At 46.8% G+C, this 18455-nt stretch overlaps 1 protein-coding gene across 6 annotated transcripts in view; it reads left to right on the forward strand.

Annotated features, from left to right (window-relative positions):
- The first annotated feature begins 1944 nt into the window (after positions 1–1944).
- TEAD4 (TEA domain transcription factor 4) overlaps positions 1945–18455 on the forward strand; it is a 57296-nt gene continuing 40785 nt past the window's right edge. For 2 of the 6 annotated variants that reach the window (XM_055808586.1, XM_055808592.1), the window contains exons 1-4: positions 1945–2080; positions 2383–2462; positions 10669–10723; positions 16486–16740. In XM_055808586.1, coding sequence (XP_055664561.1) covers positions 16734–16740 — 7 coding nt within the window. In that variant the 5' untranslated portion in view covers positions 1945–2080; positions 2383–2462; positions 10669–10723; positions 16486–16733. Of the gene's footprint in view, positions 2081–2241; positions 2463–10668; positions 10724–16485; positions 16741–18455 lie in introns of those variants that run through there. The other 4 variants (XM_055808588.1, XM_055808590.1, XM_055808587.1 and 1 more) reach the window with 4 other exon arrangements.

Consider the following 18455-nt stretch of genomic DNA (forward strand, 5'->3'; position numbering starts at 1 on the left):
AAGGGAAAGTAAAACTATTTTACTGTGAAAAATTCTAAAAGCTGCATACCAAAATCATTCAGATAATGATCAGAGTTAATTCCCCAACAGCTTGTCCAACTCCCTCTGCTTTCTGTTCTAAGCAGTTTCCTACCACATTACTACTACCAGTAAAGGAAAAGAACCCTGAACACCCACCAAAAAACCTCTGTTCTCTTGAGTGGGTTTCCATCTGCAGTTGACTGGAGTCCGGCAAACAATTTGTTTTATGATTCACAGGAAGGAATAGGTTTCAATTCCTTCTCTTTGAGCTATGTTGATTCTGCAGGGAAATGGGAGCAAAACAATACATTAGTCATATAATCATGAGACCTGGACTAGAATTCACAATGAACAGATGTGAGAAGTGAGCTACCTTTAACATATATTTGTTTTTCATTAAATTATGTGGTTTTAAATATGGCTTAGTAGAAACAGTGGCTAAATGAGATCTTTACAGGGCTTTATATAACAAAAAGACACCCACAAAATAATTTTATTGAGTTCTGTAACTTCATCTTATTTATATTGTCTATATTCTTGATCCTACTGTTGTATCAGAGAGTATGCATCATAAAATCAAATTATTGCTGCGTTGCCTTACAAAGAAAAGTAACTAAGTGTATGAAAAAGGATTACCAATATCGGTTATCTTCAGCACTGCCAAACAAAAACAAAACACTCCCCCCCCCAAAAAAAAAACCAAAACAAACCAAAACAACATAAAAAGCGGAGTTCGCTTCCCAAATCCCAGGGCTGCGTTTATGAAGTTGATGGGTTTTGCCATCTGGTTTCTGAGGCCTTAGGACACATTTAGGTCCTGTTTTCAGTCTTTGCAAGCTGAGTTATGAACTTTCTTAGTTTTGGGTTCTTAGCAAGAGCTGAAATTTTTCTTCACCCATTTTTTCAACACACTGAACTTTTAAAGCAAGCCAGCTGTTGTAGCTCCAAGTTACGCGTGCACCAGCCACCCGTGTCACCTGCTGGAGACGTGCAGGAGTTTATCTTGCAGCCGTAGCTGCGCATGGGATGCAGTTACATTTCCCAACCTCGCCGCTTTACTGCTGCTTTTGTTTCGGGACGTGCCTTTCCAGCCCCAGCGCAGCTCCCGGGCTCGCACCGGCGTTTCCCAGCGCAGCGCGGCACCGGCACGGCTCTGCCAGCGGGTAAAGCGCGGCTCTGTGGCGGGGCTGCGGGACGCCACGGCGGCCACCCCTTCGCCGCGGGCGAGCGGTTGCCCGTCTGGGATGGCTGCCTGGGAAGCCCTCGGGGCAATTACGCTGTTGTAACCGCTGCTGCGGCTGGTTTGTTTCGCAGCGGCTCAGCGGCGCTGGGTGGAAACCGTCCCGTCCCCACGGCGCTTCCCAGCGCCTGGCCCCGCGGGGCGCCCCAGGGCAGCCGCGCCCCCGCGCCGGGGCGCCCCGGCACCGCAGCCCCTTCCCCCGGCGCTGGCAGCGCGGCAGTCCCGCCCGCGGGGCAGCACCGAGCGGGCGGCGGCGCCCCCAGGGCTCAGCCCCCGGCCCGGCCGCCGCCTCCAACTTCTCCCCCGCGCGGGCGCCGCGCCCGCCCGCGCCGGGTCCTGAGAGACGGCGGCGCCCACGGCCCCCAGCCCGCCGCCCCCTGGCTGCTCGCCGGCCGCCCGGAGTTTCCTTCCTCCGCCCCCCCCCGTGCGGGGCGACCTTCCCCCGCCCCCGGGCCCGGGCCCCCTCTTCCGGCCACTGCCCGCGCCGCCGCGGCCCGGCCTCGCACTCGGCCGCCGGCGGGGCAGCGCCCGGCCCCGCCGCGTTTTGTCCCCGGCCCCGCCTCGGCCCTGCTCTCGCCGCCCCCCGCCAGTCCCCTCCCCAGCCCCGTCCCAGCCCCTGCGCTGGCCGGCAGTCCCCTCCCTCGGCCGCGTTCATTTCATACCAACTCTCATTCCTCGCATTCCTCACTTCCTCCTTTCAAACTCCAGGGGAAATAAAAACCCTCCCTTTTCCTCCCAAAGTCCTGCCCGGCCGCGGCCGCCGCCCCCTCCCGCCGCCGCTCGGGCTCGCCGTCCCGCCGGCCGCCCCGCTCCCCTCAGGTGAGTGCGCGCCTTGTGCCCCCCCCCCGCCCCGCTCCCCGCATTGTTCGCGCCGTGCCCGCCGCGGCGGGACCGGGGGAAGGGGGAGCCCCAAGGGCCCACCCCCGAGGGCGGCCGCGGCTCCCCGGGCAACTTTCTCCTTCCTGTGCGCGGCGCGGCGGGGGGCGATGCCGAGCGAGGGGCTGCCCCGGCCGCCCACCCTGGCCGCGGCCCCGCTCCCAGCCCTGCGGGCCCGGGGGTGGGGAGCGGGCGGGCGCGGGGGGCCGGCGCGCAGCCACAGCCCTCGCCTGCTCTTTTGGCAGAAAGTCCTGGAGCAGAAGGAGGATTTAAAGCCGGTCCCCGCCGCCCCCCGCGGAGCAGCGGCCGCTCTTGCCTCGCTCAGGTCAGGACGGGCCGTTTGACGATCGCTTTCGCGGGGGGTGCGGGGGGCTGCCGGCGTGTGTGTGTGGGGGGGCTGGGGCCGCTCGTGCGGCCCGGGAGGCACCGGCGACAAAGGAAGCGACGGGAACGTCCCCAGTGGAGGCTTCGGCCGCTTCCCCCCGCCGGGAAGGGGGCGCCGGCGCTGGGACTTCGGCATCTCGGGTCTTGTGGGACCGGTTGCCAGCTGCGCGCACTGCTACGGGGGGCGGCGGGGGGGAAAGAAACAAAACAAAAAAAAACCAAAAAAACCAAAAAAAAGCAAAAAAAAAAAAGGTTTCCATGCCGTTCCTGGTACTTTCTGTAATAAATAAATCGGGGGCGATGGTTTGGGGAGAGAAAAAACAAAACAAAACAGTCCGATGCGAACCCCCCCGGGAGAAGGCGTGCGGGTTCTTACAGGGCTTTTCCCAGAGGATGCGGGAATACTCTTGTTCCCAAAGCAGTTATTCCGAAGTTAGAGCCGAGTTTTGGTGGCATGCCTCTGGAAAGGATTTAAATGAACGTAAAGCAGCCAAACAAAAAGCCTCCCCAAATAACCCTTTATCTTTTCTACATAATTCCGTTTAAGCAGTTCTTTGCATGGGATGCCGGAGACGGAGCTGTTTTTGTAGAAGGGGGAAGGAGCGTAATTCCTGTATTTTAAGGACATCTGTAAAGTACTTTGTGGTGAATGGTCGTATAGAAGTACAAAAACCCAACAAACCAACCCCACAAAGAAACAAAACCCCCCAAACAAACAAAATAACCAAACCACCGCAACTAATCTACCCTTTGTTTTTTATTGTTTTTTGTTTAACCTGATGTTACATTTACGTTACTTTCAAAGGTTAAAAAGTTGAGGTCTGCGAATCCTCTACAGATCAAACCCGCAAAATACTTCCCGAGTGCAGGGTCCCGGGAGGGAGGGAAGGCTTGTGGGTTTTTTGGTTAGGTTCCCCTCCACCCCCCCACCCCCCCACCCCCCCACCCCCCATTTCCTATTACTCGGAACAGATTGGCTTCCCCTAGACTTGACTGCGCTGCCTGTGTGCGCCGGGAGCGGAGCCTTGGCTCACCTGTCTGCACATCTGGCTGCAGCTGTAAGAGGGTTTATTGTTCTCCTGAGGGAAGTGGGCAGTAGGATGGGGCACAGTCATGGGGAGGGGCGAGGGGAACGGAGCAAGGGGGAAAGCAGATCTGGGTGTACAACAAGGACTGGGTCCGTGTTGAAGCTGCTGTACTATTAAATTTTAAAGCTTTTTGGGTTTTGATAGCTTTTTCTCCCAACAGAGAAGAACCTGGGTGGTGCTGTGATGAACATAGAGGGGCTTCATGAACATAGAGGGGCTTCTTTATTCGGGCTGGTGGATGCTGTGGGGCTCTGGTTTTCTTTGGGACTTGGGTTGACAGAATGAAGGGCAGCCAGCCAGCGGGTGCAGTCATCTTAACGGGGTTTTCCTAAATCCCGGTCTGGATGGCTCCCTCAAACTCGAGCATGTGACGAAGTCTGTCATCTCTGAGCTGGACTAGCAGCTCGTTGCTCCTGCGGAGATTTCGGGAGCAATTAGTGTGCAATTAGTGTGCGTGAGAATGGGTGTTAGGGATTTCTCCACTGTCTTGGTTCCTGCTACTGTCTTTTGGATTTTAAAATTAATTTTACGAGTCGCTTTGAAGTATTTCAGGTTATTACTGCAGCAAGTGTTTAATGTTAGTGCAGTACGCTGTGGGAAAATGGTGTGAAAATAGTACTGCCAAGCTCTGAAGAGAAAAAGGGCTCCATGGCACGGAATCTTGCTTGTGGTTTAAAAAATCACAGTCGCTGTTGGTTCTCTTAGTCAGGTATTTGTTTCACAGAACTCGAATACAGTAAGTGGAGTTTTGAGGAGGTTGCTGAAAAGTGCAGTTTCCAATGGGTGCTGCTCACCTCTCTGGAGCGTCAGACTCGTCCACAACTTCCCTTCCATAGTATTATGTGTCTTTTTTTGATTGTATCCTTCAGCTCCTGATTCTGTCACAACATAACTCCAGGGGTGGGTCCACAAGGACTTCAGGCTGGCGCTGCTGTTGACAGAACCTGCCTGCACAGCCCCAAGCCGCCCGTTTCCACGGCTGTCACACCTCTTGCTTTGTCCCTGGCGTGGGCATTGGCACCGCAGTTGACTGACCTGGGCCAGAGGGTTGACCCAGATGAAAAGTAACACTCTCTTTCAGCAAGTTACTTTTCAGCCACATCTGTTCTCCAGTCTAGTTAATCATACGGTCACATAAATGCTGCTGGTGTGTCTGGAGGAGGGGGTGCAATGGCTAGGGGGTGGGCAGTGGGGGAAGAAAGGCGATGTTTTCTTAGCAACGTTGCCATCTATTGCCACCTTAAGTAGTTCCTTGGACCATGTCTACGGTTTTTCCTGTGACAGTGAAATGATTTTCTGTCTTAGCTGGCCATAACTGTTTCTTAAGAATGCAAAAATTCGGTGTTATCTTTTTAAAAAGATCTATTATACTTTCCCTGAGGCTCAAACTTTCTCCTTTATTTATTTGTTACATGCCACCCCCCAATGTTATGCATTGTATCTTCCAGTAGTTTTCTTGGGCAACTTTTTCATCCCCTAAGGTGCTTTAACATCAGAAAAGTTTTCTTGCTCTAATGCAACAGTTTTTACATTGGTGTATATTTCTGTGAAATGATTGCTTGTTTCTCTCTCTCTCTCTCTCTCTCTCTCTCTGCACTTACACTTTCTAAATTCTTACAAGCACTAATGAGACTAAGCTTTTAATATTTTTCAATGTCTATTATTATAGGCCTGATGGTTGTTTTTTATACTCTTCAATTTCTTCAATCTATCTGTGCACCTTTTGCAGATTGATATCTGATATTATACATGTTGCAGCTGATTCATCTCTTTGTTGCCTGAAGTGATATCTGAGCACAGGCTGACAAAAGTTACATTGGTCATTTTGTGGAAGCATTTGCTCTGCAGACAATTCTCATTTTTTTCTCAGTCTGGCATGTCTTCAGCTTCTGCTTGTGACAGGGCTTTTTCCTTGATTTAGCTGTGTTTTTTTTTCTTTGCATTATTTTCCCCACGTATTTTTACACCCCCCCCCCCCCCCCCCCCCCTTGTTTGGTTTTGAGCTGTCTGAATCCCTTTGAGTTGTTTCTATCCACTGGTGTTTGTAAACTTAATGAAGTTTACAACTCTTATCACCTGCAAGTTTTATCACCATTCCCTTTATTCAGTCTTAGATCTTTAATTAAGATGTCAAAGCAAACTGGACTGGCAAAGGTCCCTGCAGCAACCCAGTAGGTGCCCCCTGGACCTGTTGGTTCCATTGGTATATATCACTACCCTTAGTTTTGAAGTTGTAAGTTAATTTTCTAATAATATGAGCAGTACTGTCCAAAGCCAATTTGAAGTGATTTTTCAGCCATGATTTCCTTGGAGAGTAACGAAGGCTATTCTAAATCTAAACCTATCACATCATGCACTGTATTCTTTTCATTCCCTGACTTCACACGGCAATTCTATCCTCCTTTGAAGACCAATCAAGTTTATCAAGATTTACAGTAGTGTATGCTCCTCTTTCTCTCCAGCTTCTGCGTTATGCCCACCACCATACTAAATAAATGCCCAACATGTTCCTTTGCAGAGCTTTGTAAAAAGCCAGGAATTTGCAGCAGGCATGGAGCTCATTACAGGATCTGAGACTAGTTGATTAGAAAGTATTCATTGGGGTTTGGAGGTGGTGTTTTGTGTTCTTGGGTTTTCTTTTTGTTTGTTTGTTTGGGGTTTTTTTGAGGTGGATTTTTGTTGTTTCTGCCCCTTGGGTCCTCCTTTCTCTGGAGATAATGCAGTCACTCCCCTTTGTTTTTAACACCATATGAATTAGATGTTTTCCTGCTAGGGAGGGGCAGGTTTTCCAGTTCCCGGTGCCACTGGCTGAGTCACTGGCTCTGTTTTTCTGTTCTGTTGTAGGTCTATAATTACCTTGTTCTTACCTTCGTTAGAATATGATTGCCAAAGGGTAGGTGTTTTACTTTGCTGTACTTCTGAGACATGAGTGCCCGTGGCTTTCAGAGCCTGAATACGAGCCTTTGAAGCATCTGCTTTGCTAGTGCCAAAAAGAAAATAAATCAGCATAGTCCCCACAGTGCCTCCCTTCAAATAGTATGGTAACCATTAATGACAGTTGTCCAGGCAAAGTCTAATCTCTCTTGTAACCAGGACTGCTTTAACCGAAGGAGGAAGAGTGAAGAGAGCACTCAGCATGGAAAGTGAAATGGAAAAGGAGGATTTGCTGATGTGTCTTAAGTTCATTTTCCTTGATCTTCTCCATAGCAGGTCCTTGAAATAAAGCTCACTGATACCAGACTAGCAGGATTTAGGGAGGTTCTCTTGTTTTGAAAATCTTGTCAGCTTAGGGGGAAAAAAAAAAGAGCAGTGTAAACAAGACGTTTGTGTAAGATTTTCTCTAAGTACTTGCTGCTCTTTGATTTATCTTTATAAAAATAAATAAATTAAATCCTATTTATTTCCCCACCCCCATTTGTGAAGGAGCTAGGCTAACAGGAGAAAATAACTGTGCAGGGGAAACAATGTAAATCAGTGTTTCTGTCCTCCCAGTAATCTGTAAGCTAACCGAAAAATAAAAGCAGCGTCTTTTTCCACTGTTTTTCATCACCAGTTTTATTTGTAAGAACATGTTTTAAAAACTGGAGTGAAGTCAGTGGTTAGCTGTGTCCCTTTAAGAATCTAGTTTTGCTTGGCTAGCTGCCCTTGTTCTCCTGTAGATTAATCCAGCAGAAGGTATATAACCTGTTGACCTTCCTGATGAGAAGGGTCTGGAAGGGCAAAGAGATAAATTGGAAGGTTCATGCTTTCCTGTAATATCTGGGGACAAGTTTAACCTGTGTTTTTCAGGTTTTGGCACCTTTTTTTCTCCCCCCCTCCCCCCCATGATTGCTGTTTGAAGGTTGGGGTTGCACTTGCAGATTGTCATGATTTTCACTTGCTTTCTATGAAATTCCAGTTTGGAAGTGGCAGTGTGTTTGTGCCACAACTTGAGAGGGAAGAGTTCTGTGCTCAGGATTACGCTCGTCAGAGTTGAGGATGGCTTGGCTTTGCCCTCTCTTGTATCAGACTGGTGGGACCACTGGAATCTGGCTAAAACGGCTGGTGTCCGCTTGTCTGCTAGGGAATTTCAGACTCTTTTACAGAAAACCAGATCTGGTGGGCTTTCTTCACTGTCAGCCCTCAAGAAATGATCATCGCAGCTGTAAGCAGTGAATGTTCACCTGCTGCACGTTCCGGGTGAAGCATGTGCTCCAAAACCTAGCTGGGGTGGTTTCTGCATACCCCAGGAGTGCAGCTTGCTTGGTAGCCATGAGCAGGGCTCGTTCATATAACACAGGTGTTTTGTGGTTGTTCCGTACTTAGGAATTGGTTATCCAAAGTATCCAACACCTTTAAGCTCCATCTAGCTACTACTAAAATCGAGGCACATGAGTAAAAATGGTTGACTGAATTGAGGTCCCATTTTAGATACCTATTCTGCCTGTTTGTGGTTTGCTTTTGTCTTGAGGCTTTAGTAAAGGGCTTAGCCCTGACCAGACAGGTTGTGCCCACCCCACAGACCACCCGCAAGTGCTGCAGATGCAGAAATCTACTTGTGTTTATGGCCTGTGGGGTCAGCGCTTCTGTCTATTCTGTTGAAAGTCTCCTAGCCCAGGTTCAGCTATTTCTTTTCTTGGAAACTGGCTATAGTTTGGAGGTAAGTGTTTTCACTGCTTTGGATGAGATTTGCAAACACTGTATGCTGTCTGAGTTCATGTGAAATTCTGCCATTAGTGTCACAGATGAGAGTTTTTTTTGGGACATCTAGCCTTGAGTCCCAAGCAAGAGGTTGAGACGTGTCATGAACAGGAGGCAGGATCAGGAAATAAAAGTTCAATGTGGGTATCATAAAATGGGCGTTAGGAGTCTCAATTTTCTGCTATTTGTCAGGAAAGCCTCAAGGGAGGTCTGATTTCCAGACAGCGTTAAACACAAGCCCCTCTGAAGTTACACCACTTGCAATGGCAAATCGCTTTTAAAGTTCACCTTTTTTGGTCTTGAAATTATTGTCTGGGTTTTGTCCCCAGTCTGATTTACCAGTCTGGGTAGTTCACTTAGGTGTTTGTGCTCTAGTTTGTTCCATTGGTAAATGGGGGCTTTTGAGTCCGATGGTGAGATTTTCAGGACAACTGACTTTCAATGAGTTTAGGAGCAAGGCTTTTTTAGGTTGCTGTTAAAGGTTTCCTATCCTTTAATAATTAAGTGAATACTTTTTGGGAAAATGCTAAGCATGATTTATTTCTGTCTCTAGCTTGGTTTGTTAAGACCCCAGTAATTTTAATCAGTCAATGCCTACCCTTGCCTATACTTGAAGGGACAGTTGTGATTTAAATGTGTTAGCTGACACTATGGGTGATTCTGCAATAGAAAAGGGAGATGATTATTGGGCTTCCTCCAGGTTTGTTGCTTTCTAACCAGCTCTGCACTTGTTGGGAGAATGACTCCTGGTGACTGCTGCTGCTAGCGTGAGGGTGGCTAACCATTTTCACCCTGCCACAGCCTTCATCTGTTTGGGAAGCTGTGAAACACATGCCACATGTCTTGGAAAGTGAGGGAGAATGGGAGCTCTGGGAACAGTTCCTGCATGGGAGATAACTGTGACTCCCCAGGAATTGCATTTTTCCTTTGAGGGCCAGCCCAGTGTGTGGCTCAATCCCAGGGCAACCTGGCAGTGTCAATCTCTGATGCCCTTGCTGGCTCATTTTTTTCTCTCCCAGCCGAGATATAAATCACGCAGTAGTCATTTTGTCAGTCCAAGGCTGGTGGCCTTGTGATGTAGCCTGTACACGTGGGAGCTGTGCACGACTTTGCCGTGGCGCAGGATCAGTCCTCAAGCTGACCATCCCTAGACTAGTGGGAGCAGAACCAGCCTTTGGGTTTTCTTGTTGTTGGGTTGTGGGCTTTTCTTTTTTTCCCCCTCCGCTCCTTAGGACGGCAAGGCTCTGTGTTCTGTTTCTTTTATCGCAAATGTAACTGATTGGATGGTGTGCAAGGCCACACACAGCCTTATCTCATCGCATCCTGTTTGACTGCATTATCCAGGGCCGCACTGATAGAAGTTCTCCTCTCTCCTTGTTTTGATTTATATCACTGTGCTGGACACTACATCCTCTCTCTGTTTCAGCCAGAGCTAGGCTACAGCCATCATTTAAGAGTGTTGTTTTGCTTTGCTCAGGAAATCAGGTGCCTTTTGAGCAGCAGCTGCTGCAGGCAGTTTCAGCGTAGCCAGCAAACCAAGCTTGATCTTGTGCTAGGCGGTGTGATAAGCACTCAGCTGGAGCCCTTGCTTATGCTGGGTATAATCTGAGGCTGGTTTGTAAACCAGCCTTATTCAGTAGTGAGACAGACAAAAATCTCACAATGCAGCCTGTAGATGTAATGATTATATTACCTTGCCCAATGCACAAGAGGGAAATCTCAGTTCGCCTTTCTTCCTTGCCTGGCATGGCTGCCTGTTAAGAGCTTTTGCTTCACCTACAGCAAGTAACACTTACCTCAACTGGTTTTATTCACAGGATTAGGCAGCGTTACTCTGCTGCCCTGGGTGGACAGGAGTATTCACAGGCAACAGCCAGCATAGCTCAGCAGTTGCAGGAGGCCCAGGGCAAGAGGTGAGATTGGAAAGCAGGCTCACCCTTCGGCTAAGCTGTTCTGGAGCGCTTGAGTGGAGCCCTTTGGTGAACTGCACCCACCCACCTCGACTGTCACCGAGGTCTTCTGCTGAAACCCAGTGGCTCTGGCTCCGGGCTCATTTAATGACTGCAGTGCAGCTGCTGAGGAGTGTGAGCAACTGGTTGCTGGCTGGTGCTGCAAAAGCACCGTTACCTCCCTAGGCACAGTTCAGCACTAGTTAAGTCTTTCTACAGTTGCCATCTTTATTTTGCTCTGTAGAGAACCTGAAAAACATGTTAATGATTTCTGTCTTCTTTTGCCTGAAAGCTTTAACAGACCTTAGTTACTGTTGAATAGCTGCTTTCCCACCTTTTCCCTTTCCAGTACGTGTTTTTTCCTGCAGTCTTTGAGTTGCACCCCCTTGGAGCTACTCATCTACTGATTGCACTCATTCTTCTCTTTCAGAGGAACTGAGCTATTATTGTAGTGTCCCGTAGAATTTCCCAGCCTTCTTCCTCTGGTAAGTTGGAATGCCATCTTCCATTGTACCACGTTCAATAGATTTTGTAGTATCCCAAACTGTTGCTTTCCTAAACCCAGATCTCCTTGTATGACTGGATTGTGTAAACTCATTTGTTGTTGGCATGTTCTGGATGGAGGTAACTGACTGGTTGTTGCTGTTTCCAGGTCTTCTTGTTATAAATTGCTCTAAAGTTACAGTTTGAGCAGCAGGACATCTTCTTTTCTGGCCAAACTCATTCTGTTTTGAAATTCTCTGTTTGACTGCTGATCAGATATGAAAATGTTGTGGTTCAGAATCTCTATAGTGACAGTATTTGGCTCACTTTACCAGGGCAGTGAATACCGGAATCATTTGGTTTTATTTGCATTACAATAACATCAAGGGATACCTGTAATAGGCAGCAGTCTCTGCCCCTGCAGCTTGCAGTTCCATTAAAAGAGACTAAGGATGAAGGGATGTCCTTGGTGAAATGGCTTGCTCAGAAGCAGGAGTGGAACCCGCTGTCAGGCTCCGCATGGCTGTGCTGGCAAGCGTTCCTGCCTGGGAGGGGTGAGTGACTAGGGATGTCTCTGGTTAGAGTGTTGTGCTCCATACTGATTCCAGCAGGGAAAGGGGGTGGCCATGGAGTGTGTGTGTGGGGGAGAGTCTGTTGGACAGAGCAGTTCCAAGAAATCTGAACAACTGGAGACAGCTGGCTGCAATTTTTCAGATCCTCAGGAAAGTATGATTTTGTGTTGAGCAGCTGCCACAAACACTGAAGAGGGAGCTGTTACCAACAGTAATGACTGAGGGATTGATATTAGAAAGCAGATGTGTCAGACTATGGAGTCGGTTAAGGATGGCTCCCTGTCAGTGAGACCTCGCTGAAGGGCTCTTGGCAGCTGTCTAGCCCTGCAAGATCCCTGAATCTCGATGAGATACCGTGTGTGAAAGGAAAGAGTTAGTGTTGAAATTACCAGCATCAGAACAATTAAGCCAAAGCTGCTGGAGCTGAAGGATTTTTGTGCTTTCTCCCTGGTTTTCCTTTCCTCTGACCCAACAGCCTGCCTTTGTAAGCGACTCATTAAGAGATGGCCATGGCAGAAAGAGCAGGGACCAAGAGTGAATAAAACCCAGTATTTGAACAGAGGGAAACATAAGAAGGAAGTAGAGATACTCTGGTGAGGAGGTGGAGGTGCTTGTGTCCTGGGGGAGAAGAATCCATGACTGGACCCTACAAATAAAGGTAGCTAATTGTCTCTCAGTAAAGTAAGAGTGGGAACTGTAAGGTACAGTACCAGAAACGTGAGAGCCAAGAAGTGGAGCATAAATAAGTTCAGACTGGAGGGCATCTGAAGGGAACAAACACTGAGCCTGGAACCTCTGGCAAAACTTCCTGTTATGAGAACGGGACAACATCCTCTGACTCCTCTGATCCTCAGAACTCTGCCTGGCGAGGGGATTCAGATGGGGAAGGAATTGTCTGAGCATGCCTGGGAACGGGTGTCTGTTTAGTGACTTCAGGATCAAATTCCATCCACATCAGAAGAAAGCTTTGTGATTACAAGCTTTTCTACAGGCAGAACTTAATAAAAATTAAAAAAAAAAAAAAAAAAGGAAAACAATAATTTACAAGTACTAAAATATTTAGTGATATTAGAACACTCAGTAATACAAATCACCGTTAAAGTTTCTAAGCTCTTATGTGTATAGTTAGTATTGATTGAATGGGAAAACAGAAGCAACCCAAAAGCTAGATGCCAACTTGAAACATTTGTATTCTGTGAAATTAGTTACTAATGAATATTATTAAAACCTTTCTTATAAATAACACATTCAACATCAGCATGTTTTTGAAAAATGCTGGTTTTGACCAGATTGCTTTTTCAATGGGAAGTGATGCCACTGACAGTTTTTCAACTTGCCATACTAATAACACTGTTTGCCATCGAGTTTAGCCCCCAGCTTCTCTGTAGTTTGCTTTGCTTACTTTAATAAATGGCCACTTTGGCCACCAGTGAGTTCAGATATACAGTGCAGGCAACGGAAGGCCAGGAGCGGTCAGAGAAGAGACCCACAGAGCAGACGCCACCCGAGCAGGACTCCCTGCATTGCTGTTTTATTGCCTCTGAGCACAGAGCATCTATCCCCTGGGACTGCACATGGAGCTCACTGTTTAAGCAACATTATTTAAGAAAACTTTACAGGCCCTTTAAGCTCTTGGCACGTTACTGAAATAGAGACATGGAGTTACAAGGATTTTCATGATCGTGTCAGCCTATGGAATTTCTTCATAAGTTATCAAAAAGAAGGTCAGTTTGTGTTAGTGTCTGGGTGATTACTGAGTTTTCAGCTGGAGTTGGCCAAACATCCTTGATTTTATAGTCGCTACAATTCCACTTTTCTCATCATCCATCAGGAGTAGCTTTAGTGCCAAGAAGGGAAAGCAGAATCAGCCCCCAAGGTACGGAAAGGTTGGGGTGGGGTTGGCCACGATAGCACATTTTGGTGCCTGCTGACCTAGCTGTATCTTGGGATAGAACTAACATTGCTGGTCAAGGCACAGAAAGTAAGAAGCATTCATAAAAATAATAAATGTACCTAGTGACTTTTAAGATTTATACCATTTCTTCTCTCACTGCTCTTATGTTCCACATCTCCCTTGCTTTAGACCAGTGTGAGATTAGGCTCGCATATTCTGTCTCTTGCTTTGTGGACTTGCCTGAATATACAAGTGACATCTGCTCAAGTTGGCACAACTTTTCTTTCGTGTTTGGAGAAAGAGTCTTGGGAGCTGGCAGTGAATTGAATACAGCATGTTTTCTCCTCCACTTATTCTGGAGCTTGGATCAGAAAGGACCTAGAGTTTCCTTTGTCACCAAAGGCACTTGGTGCAGATGTATGAAGCCTTGTAAAACATGAAATGATCGGGCAAGAACTCCTAGGATTTGGGGGTGGGATGGAGTTATGCTTAAGACATATTTGCTTAGTTTCCAACCTAAGTGTTCCGTGCTGAAATCATCTGCTAGGTATTAATCTGTGTCTGCATGGACGTTAAGGAGATGAAAATATCTGGATTCAAAGTAGGTGCTTTTTATGGTTGCGATGGGCATACATTCTCTAGAAGATGACTTTGTTTACTTGTCTGCATTGCTAGGGGATTTGGCTTGAGCAGAGGCTGTAGCTTCCAGTCACCATGGCTCTGGCTTGTACAGTTGAACAGTTACAGCGGGTGTTTTCACGTGGGTGTGCAGCCCGCTGGTTGTTACCAGGCGTGCAGCTTTCCAAGGGCAGGTGGTACTGCGAATACACTTGCTGTCACACTTCAGGCTTATTTCTGAACCCCTCCATTTCTCATCCTGTCAGCCCAAGTTAAAACTAGCCTGTGTCTTGTGTTCGTGGAGATTTTAATGTGCATTAAATATGGGGGTCGTGACAGCCTCAGGGGACTAGGGCTGCTTGGAGAAATATCAAAAGAAGAACAGCTGGAGCAGATAGCTTCTGTTCCTCTGTCAGAGCCCCACTGTGGAAAGCTTACTCCGCTGCACTGATTCCCCAGCAGGACAATCTCTTGAATAACCGGGTAATTTTTTTTATTGAGCATCTTCATCAGTGAAAGGAGATATGTTTTGGTGATGGATGCTTGGTGAAGGAAGCAACCTTTACCGTTCATTTCAGGGTCCCTTAAAGTCACATTGCCTGCTTTGGTGCCATTCACAGTGTGCTTGGGGTGTCTGCCCCAGGGTAAAGGCCAAGTTCCCCTCTCTGCCCCCCTCGCCTCCCATTTCATTCTTTCTTCCCATGTTAATTAGAGCTCTGAAAATGTATAGTATGGGTCAAGAGGATTGAAATAATCTAATGTAAGGGCTAAAATGGATGGATAATGGTAGGACATTCCAGTGGTTCATGTGTTCCAAACATTCTCATGGGAAGTAAGTCATATGCTGGGTTTTCTAAACGGCTATGTGAACCACTTGTTAAAATGCTGCACCGTGTAAGAGAAGTATACTCTGTCTCGAAATTATTCAAATGCCCAGTATGATATTATTTGTTTCCTGAGCTTTTGGTGGGTTATGGAGATGTAAAATGGGTATCTGCTGCTTCTAAAGTCATTAAGGAGCAGCAAAACCTTCTGAGAGGCAGTGTTGCCACCTCTTTCTACAACTTCAGCTTTTGAAATGAAAAAATTCTTAAGAATTTAAGCTTTTAGTAAAAAAGAATAATAATAAAATCTAGTAATCACAATCTTGGAGAAGATTTTGTAAACATGAAATCCAAAGAGGAAAGAAACCAAAGAGGGACTTAAAAAGGAGTGTATGGTGTAATGTTTTTTTTTTAAGTTGATGTCAGGAAAGTTTCTGGAGCCACAAGCTCTGAATTTTTGAACTTCTGAAGTTGAATGGACCTGCTTTTCCTATTTACTAGCTGGGGCATGGTGTAACTGCACAAATTTTGTTCTAGCTAGTTTTTGACATAGAACACGCCCAAATTTCTCCTGTCCCCCTTTACATTATTGCTGTGATATTTCTGAGCTAGGCTGACTTGGCATGTTGGAGGCCTCTCCTAACACTCTTCTTCAGTACAGGATTGATGATTCTGTTGCTCTTGCAAAAAAAGCTTTATTCTGATTTTTCCCAGCTCATTGTGGTGATTGGCAGGGAAGTTTTGAACTCTCATTTAAGTGGATTCTCAAATGGTGGCTTACGAGTATTCTTTGTAGCTCAGGTAACAAAACTTTTTAAAAGATGAATAAACAGCATTGGGATTAAGATTAAGGCAGGGGAATGAACTGTGTCTTCAGAAGCCCTTTGTCTTACAAATGGTTGACTGGGAGTGTCTGTATGGTCTGAAGTTGCTTTTTGAACAAGTGTTTTAGCAGCCCTGCTCCGTGAGACTTCAGCCTCTGCTGTAGGTGTTTGTAAGTAGCTTTCTTGTAGCTTTCAAAACCTGGCAGCTACCTGCTTAGGTTCAATGACAAACCAATTTCTGCTCCTGCTCAGTGGCAAATGTAATAGCCTGAGACTGGTAAAGGATGAAGGGGTAGAGAGGCACAGGGTACTGAAGGAATTTGCCCAAGGTCGTTCTGAAGACGAGCAGTAGAAACAGGCTAAATGCCTAGGATTCTTGACCTGCAGCCTAGTGCCTTTATCCTTTTACTCATGGTGCCTTCTGCTCCTGCCAGGATATAGTGCTGAGATTTGGGAGACATTGCATTAAACTGTCTGGCTCCAGGAATTGCTTTTTAGAACTGCAGCTGATCCTTGAGAAGAAGAAATGTCAGTGTTAAAAGTGACACCGACTACTAACTGATGCAGTGAAACAGTATCTAAGAAAATTTCAACCCTAGTGCTCAGTGATGACTGGACAATTCATCACTGCTTTATTTTGTATAGTCTTTCACACAGGCTGGATTCCTGTATGCATGCTTCAGAAAGTTAAATAACAGTTACACAGATAATGACAGCAGAAGGAGAAAGAAATTAGGAGAAGGAGACAGAGGCAAGAAGATGTAGCGTCTGGGGAGAACTGGGAAGTGGTAAGAGTTATTGAGCCATAGAGAGACGGGAGAAGGCTGTTTTATCAGAAGGATTTGTAGAAAAGGTTTTCATCTCAACATAAATAGAAATCAAGGATGTGGTTGAGTTACCGTTTAAGGTAAACGTGAAGTAAAAATCTCTCCTCACTGAGGCTTTTAAACTTCCTTTTCCCCTTTAGTATCTCTTCATTTTCCCAGAGAGGAGGATTTCTAACTGACTGATGGGATGCGTTTATCATCGCAGGTTCTGAGTCTGCTTCTCCACGTGGCACCTTGGAGTTTCTAGCTGGCACCATTACCTCCAACGAGTGGAGTTCTCCCACCTCCCCTGAGGGGAGCAACGACTCAGGGGGCAGCGAGGCCTTGGACAAACCCATTGACAATGACGCTGAGGGCGTGTGGAGTCCGGACATCGAGCAGAGCTTCCAGGAAGCGCTAGCCATCTACCCACCATGTGGACGGCGGAAGATTATCTTGTCCGACGAAGGCAAGATGTATGGTAAGGAGAAAGAGGACACACCACAGCACTCCAGGCAGCCTGCCCTGCGCAGGCCAATTGCCTTATACCAAATGATGTTCTGAATTAACTCTTTTTCCCTCAGGTGTTCCCAAGTTGATGCAGTTGGTCACTTGAAGCTGTGTTTAGGAAAACCAGTGAATATTTTTAACATTCACAGAGCTGAAAGAATTGTAGTTGTCTTCTTCAGGGGAGTGTCAATAAGGTAGATTCAAGAGTTGGGCAGGCTACTGAACTAATCTTTGGCTCTGTATCATATAATGGCTTCATGGTGTAACAAGGTCTGTCTTTTAGGTGTCCCTCCTGCTGTCTCCAAAATACTTGTTACCCTAACAGGTAAAGGTCTCTGGTGCTACAGGGCAGAAGTTCATCCCCTGAATGGCTGCTGGTGGTGTGCAAACACCTACAGTTTACTAACTAGCTACGCTTTTCAGATCTTAAGAGCTGAAAACAGACCTCTCTGGCTGCTGCCTTTCATTGTAGTTTGCTATAAGCCCTGGCATGAGTGCCTTTCACCTGTGGGTTCTCACCTAGCCCTGAATGCAGAGAAACACAGGCTTGCAGCTGCAGCAGAAGTCAATTTCTTAAGTAGCAGACATGATTTTGAATTGGAATTTTGACCTATGCGACAGTTGAAATTTCTCTCTTGATTTTGTCCACAAAAAAGCTGGTCCAGGCTGGATTCTCTAGCTCAGTATTGGCAGAAGCCAACTAGTACTTCTGTGACTAAAAAGCAAAGCGATGGCTGAGAGCGCACAATATTTGGTTAAAAGTTCCAAGTTGTTAAAAGTGTTTCTCAAAGCACTAGCAAGGACCTTACAGAAGGCAGCCCTATTCCTGCCCAGTCAGTGCTTGCGGTTTTTTTTCCCCTTTGCATTGGAATCTATTGTCTGCAGGCCCTGTCATGGGATCACCATGCCCTGAAGCATCATACAGAGCACTTTACAAGTCATTCTGCAGGTTTCTGTCCACCCATGGGGCCATTGTTCCCTGAGCTGGGAATCGATTGCTCTCACTGTGTGTGGGCATGGGTGGGGTCGTCTTTACACAGCCTTATCTCCAATACATAGTTTTACTGGGTATACATATCATTGCATCTGTACAGAGCAATGTATATTGAGTAGGGCTGATCACCCTGAGGCTCAGCAAGTGTCAGTATTCTTATTCAGACATCAGTTCCTGTTCTGAGCTGGCACAAATATTTTTGTGGTTGTGCTGTGGAGCCGGCCAGGGAACTGATGCTCCTTAAAACTAACACCGAGCCAGAAGGGGGGGAAAAAAGTGAACTTTAATCTGAGTGTGTCCCCTGGTTTCTTTCGCTGCACAGCTGCTTGTGCTGGTGTTTAGGGAAGGGATAATGAGAGTGGAAATGAGCAGCCACGGCTGAGGTGAGGGTGGGACTGCTGCTTTCAGAAGCTGTGCTGGCGTAAAATGTTATTAAAATATTACTTGAAAATCCACCCCGTGGTTATTAAGCATAGATTAGTGACATGCTCCCTGCCACTGTCAGTCTGCGCTAGTTTTCATGACAGGTAACTTTTAAAATTGATGATGAAAAATTACGGTTGTGTTTAAAGACTGCCTTCATTTACTAGTCATTCTGCACAGTCCCTGAAATACTTCAGCTTTGGAGTGAATGTGTCAGAGCAGAGAGTGAAATGGACCAGAAAAGAAGTAAGAGAGCAAAAGTGAAAGTG

This window comes from Falco peregrinus, chromosome 6, assembly GCF_023634155.1.
Source record: "Falco peregrinus isolate bFalPer1 chromosome 6, bFalPer1.pri, whole genome shotgun sequence".
Taxonomy (NCBI): domain Eukaryota; kingdom Metazoa; phylum Chordata; class Aves; order Falconiformes; family Falconidae; genus Falco; species Falco peregrinus.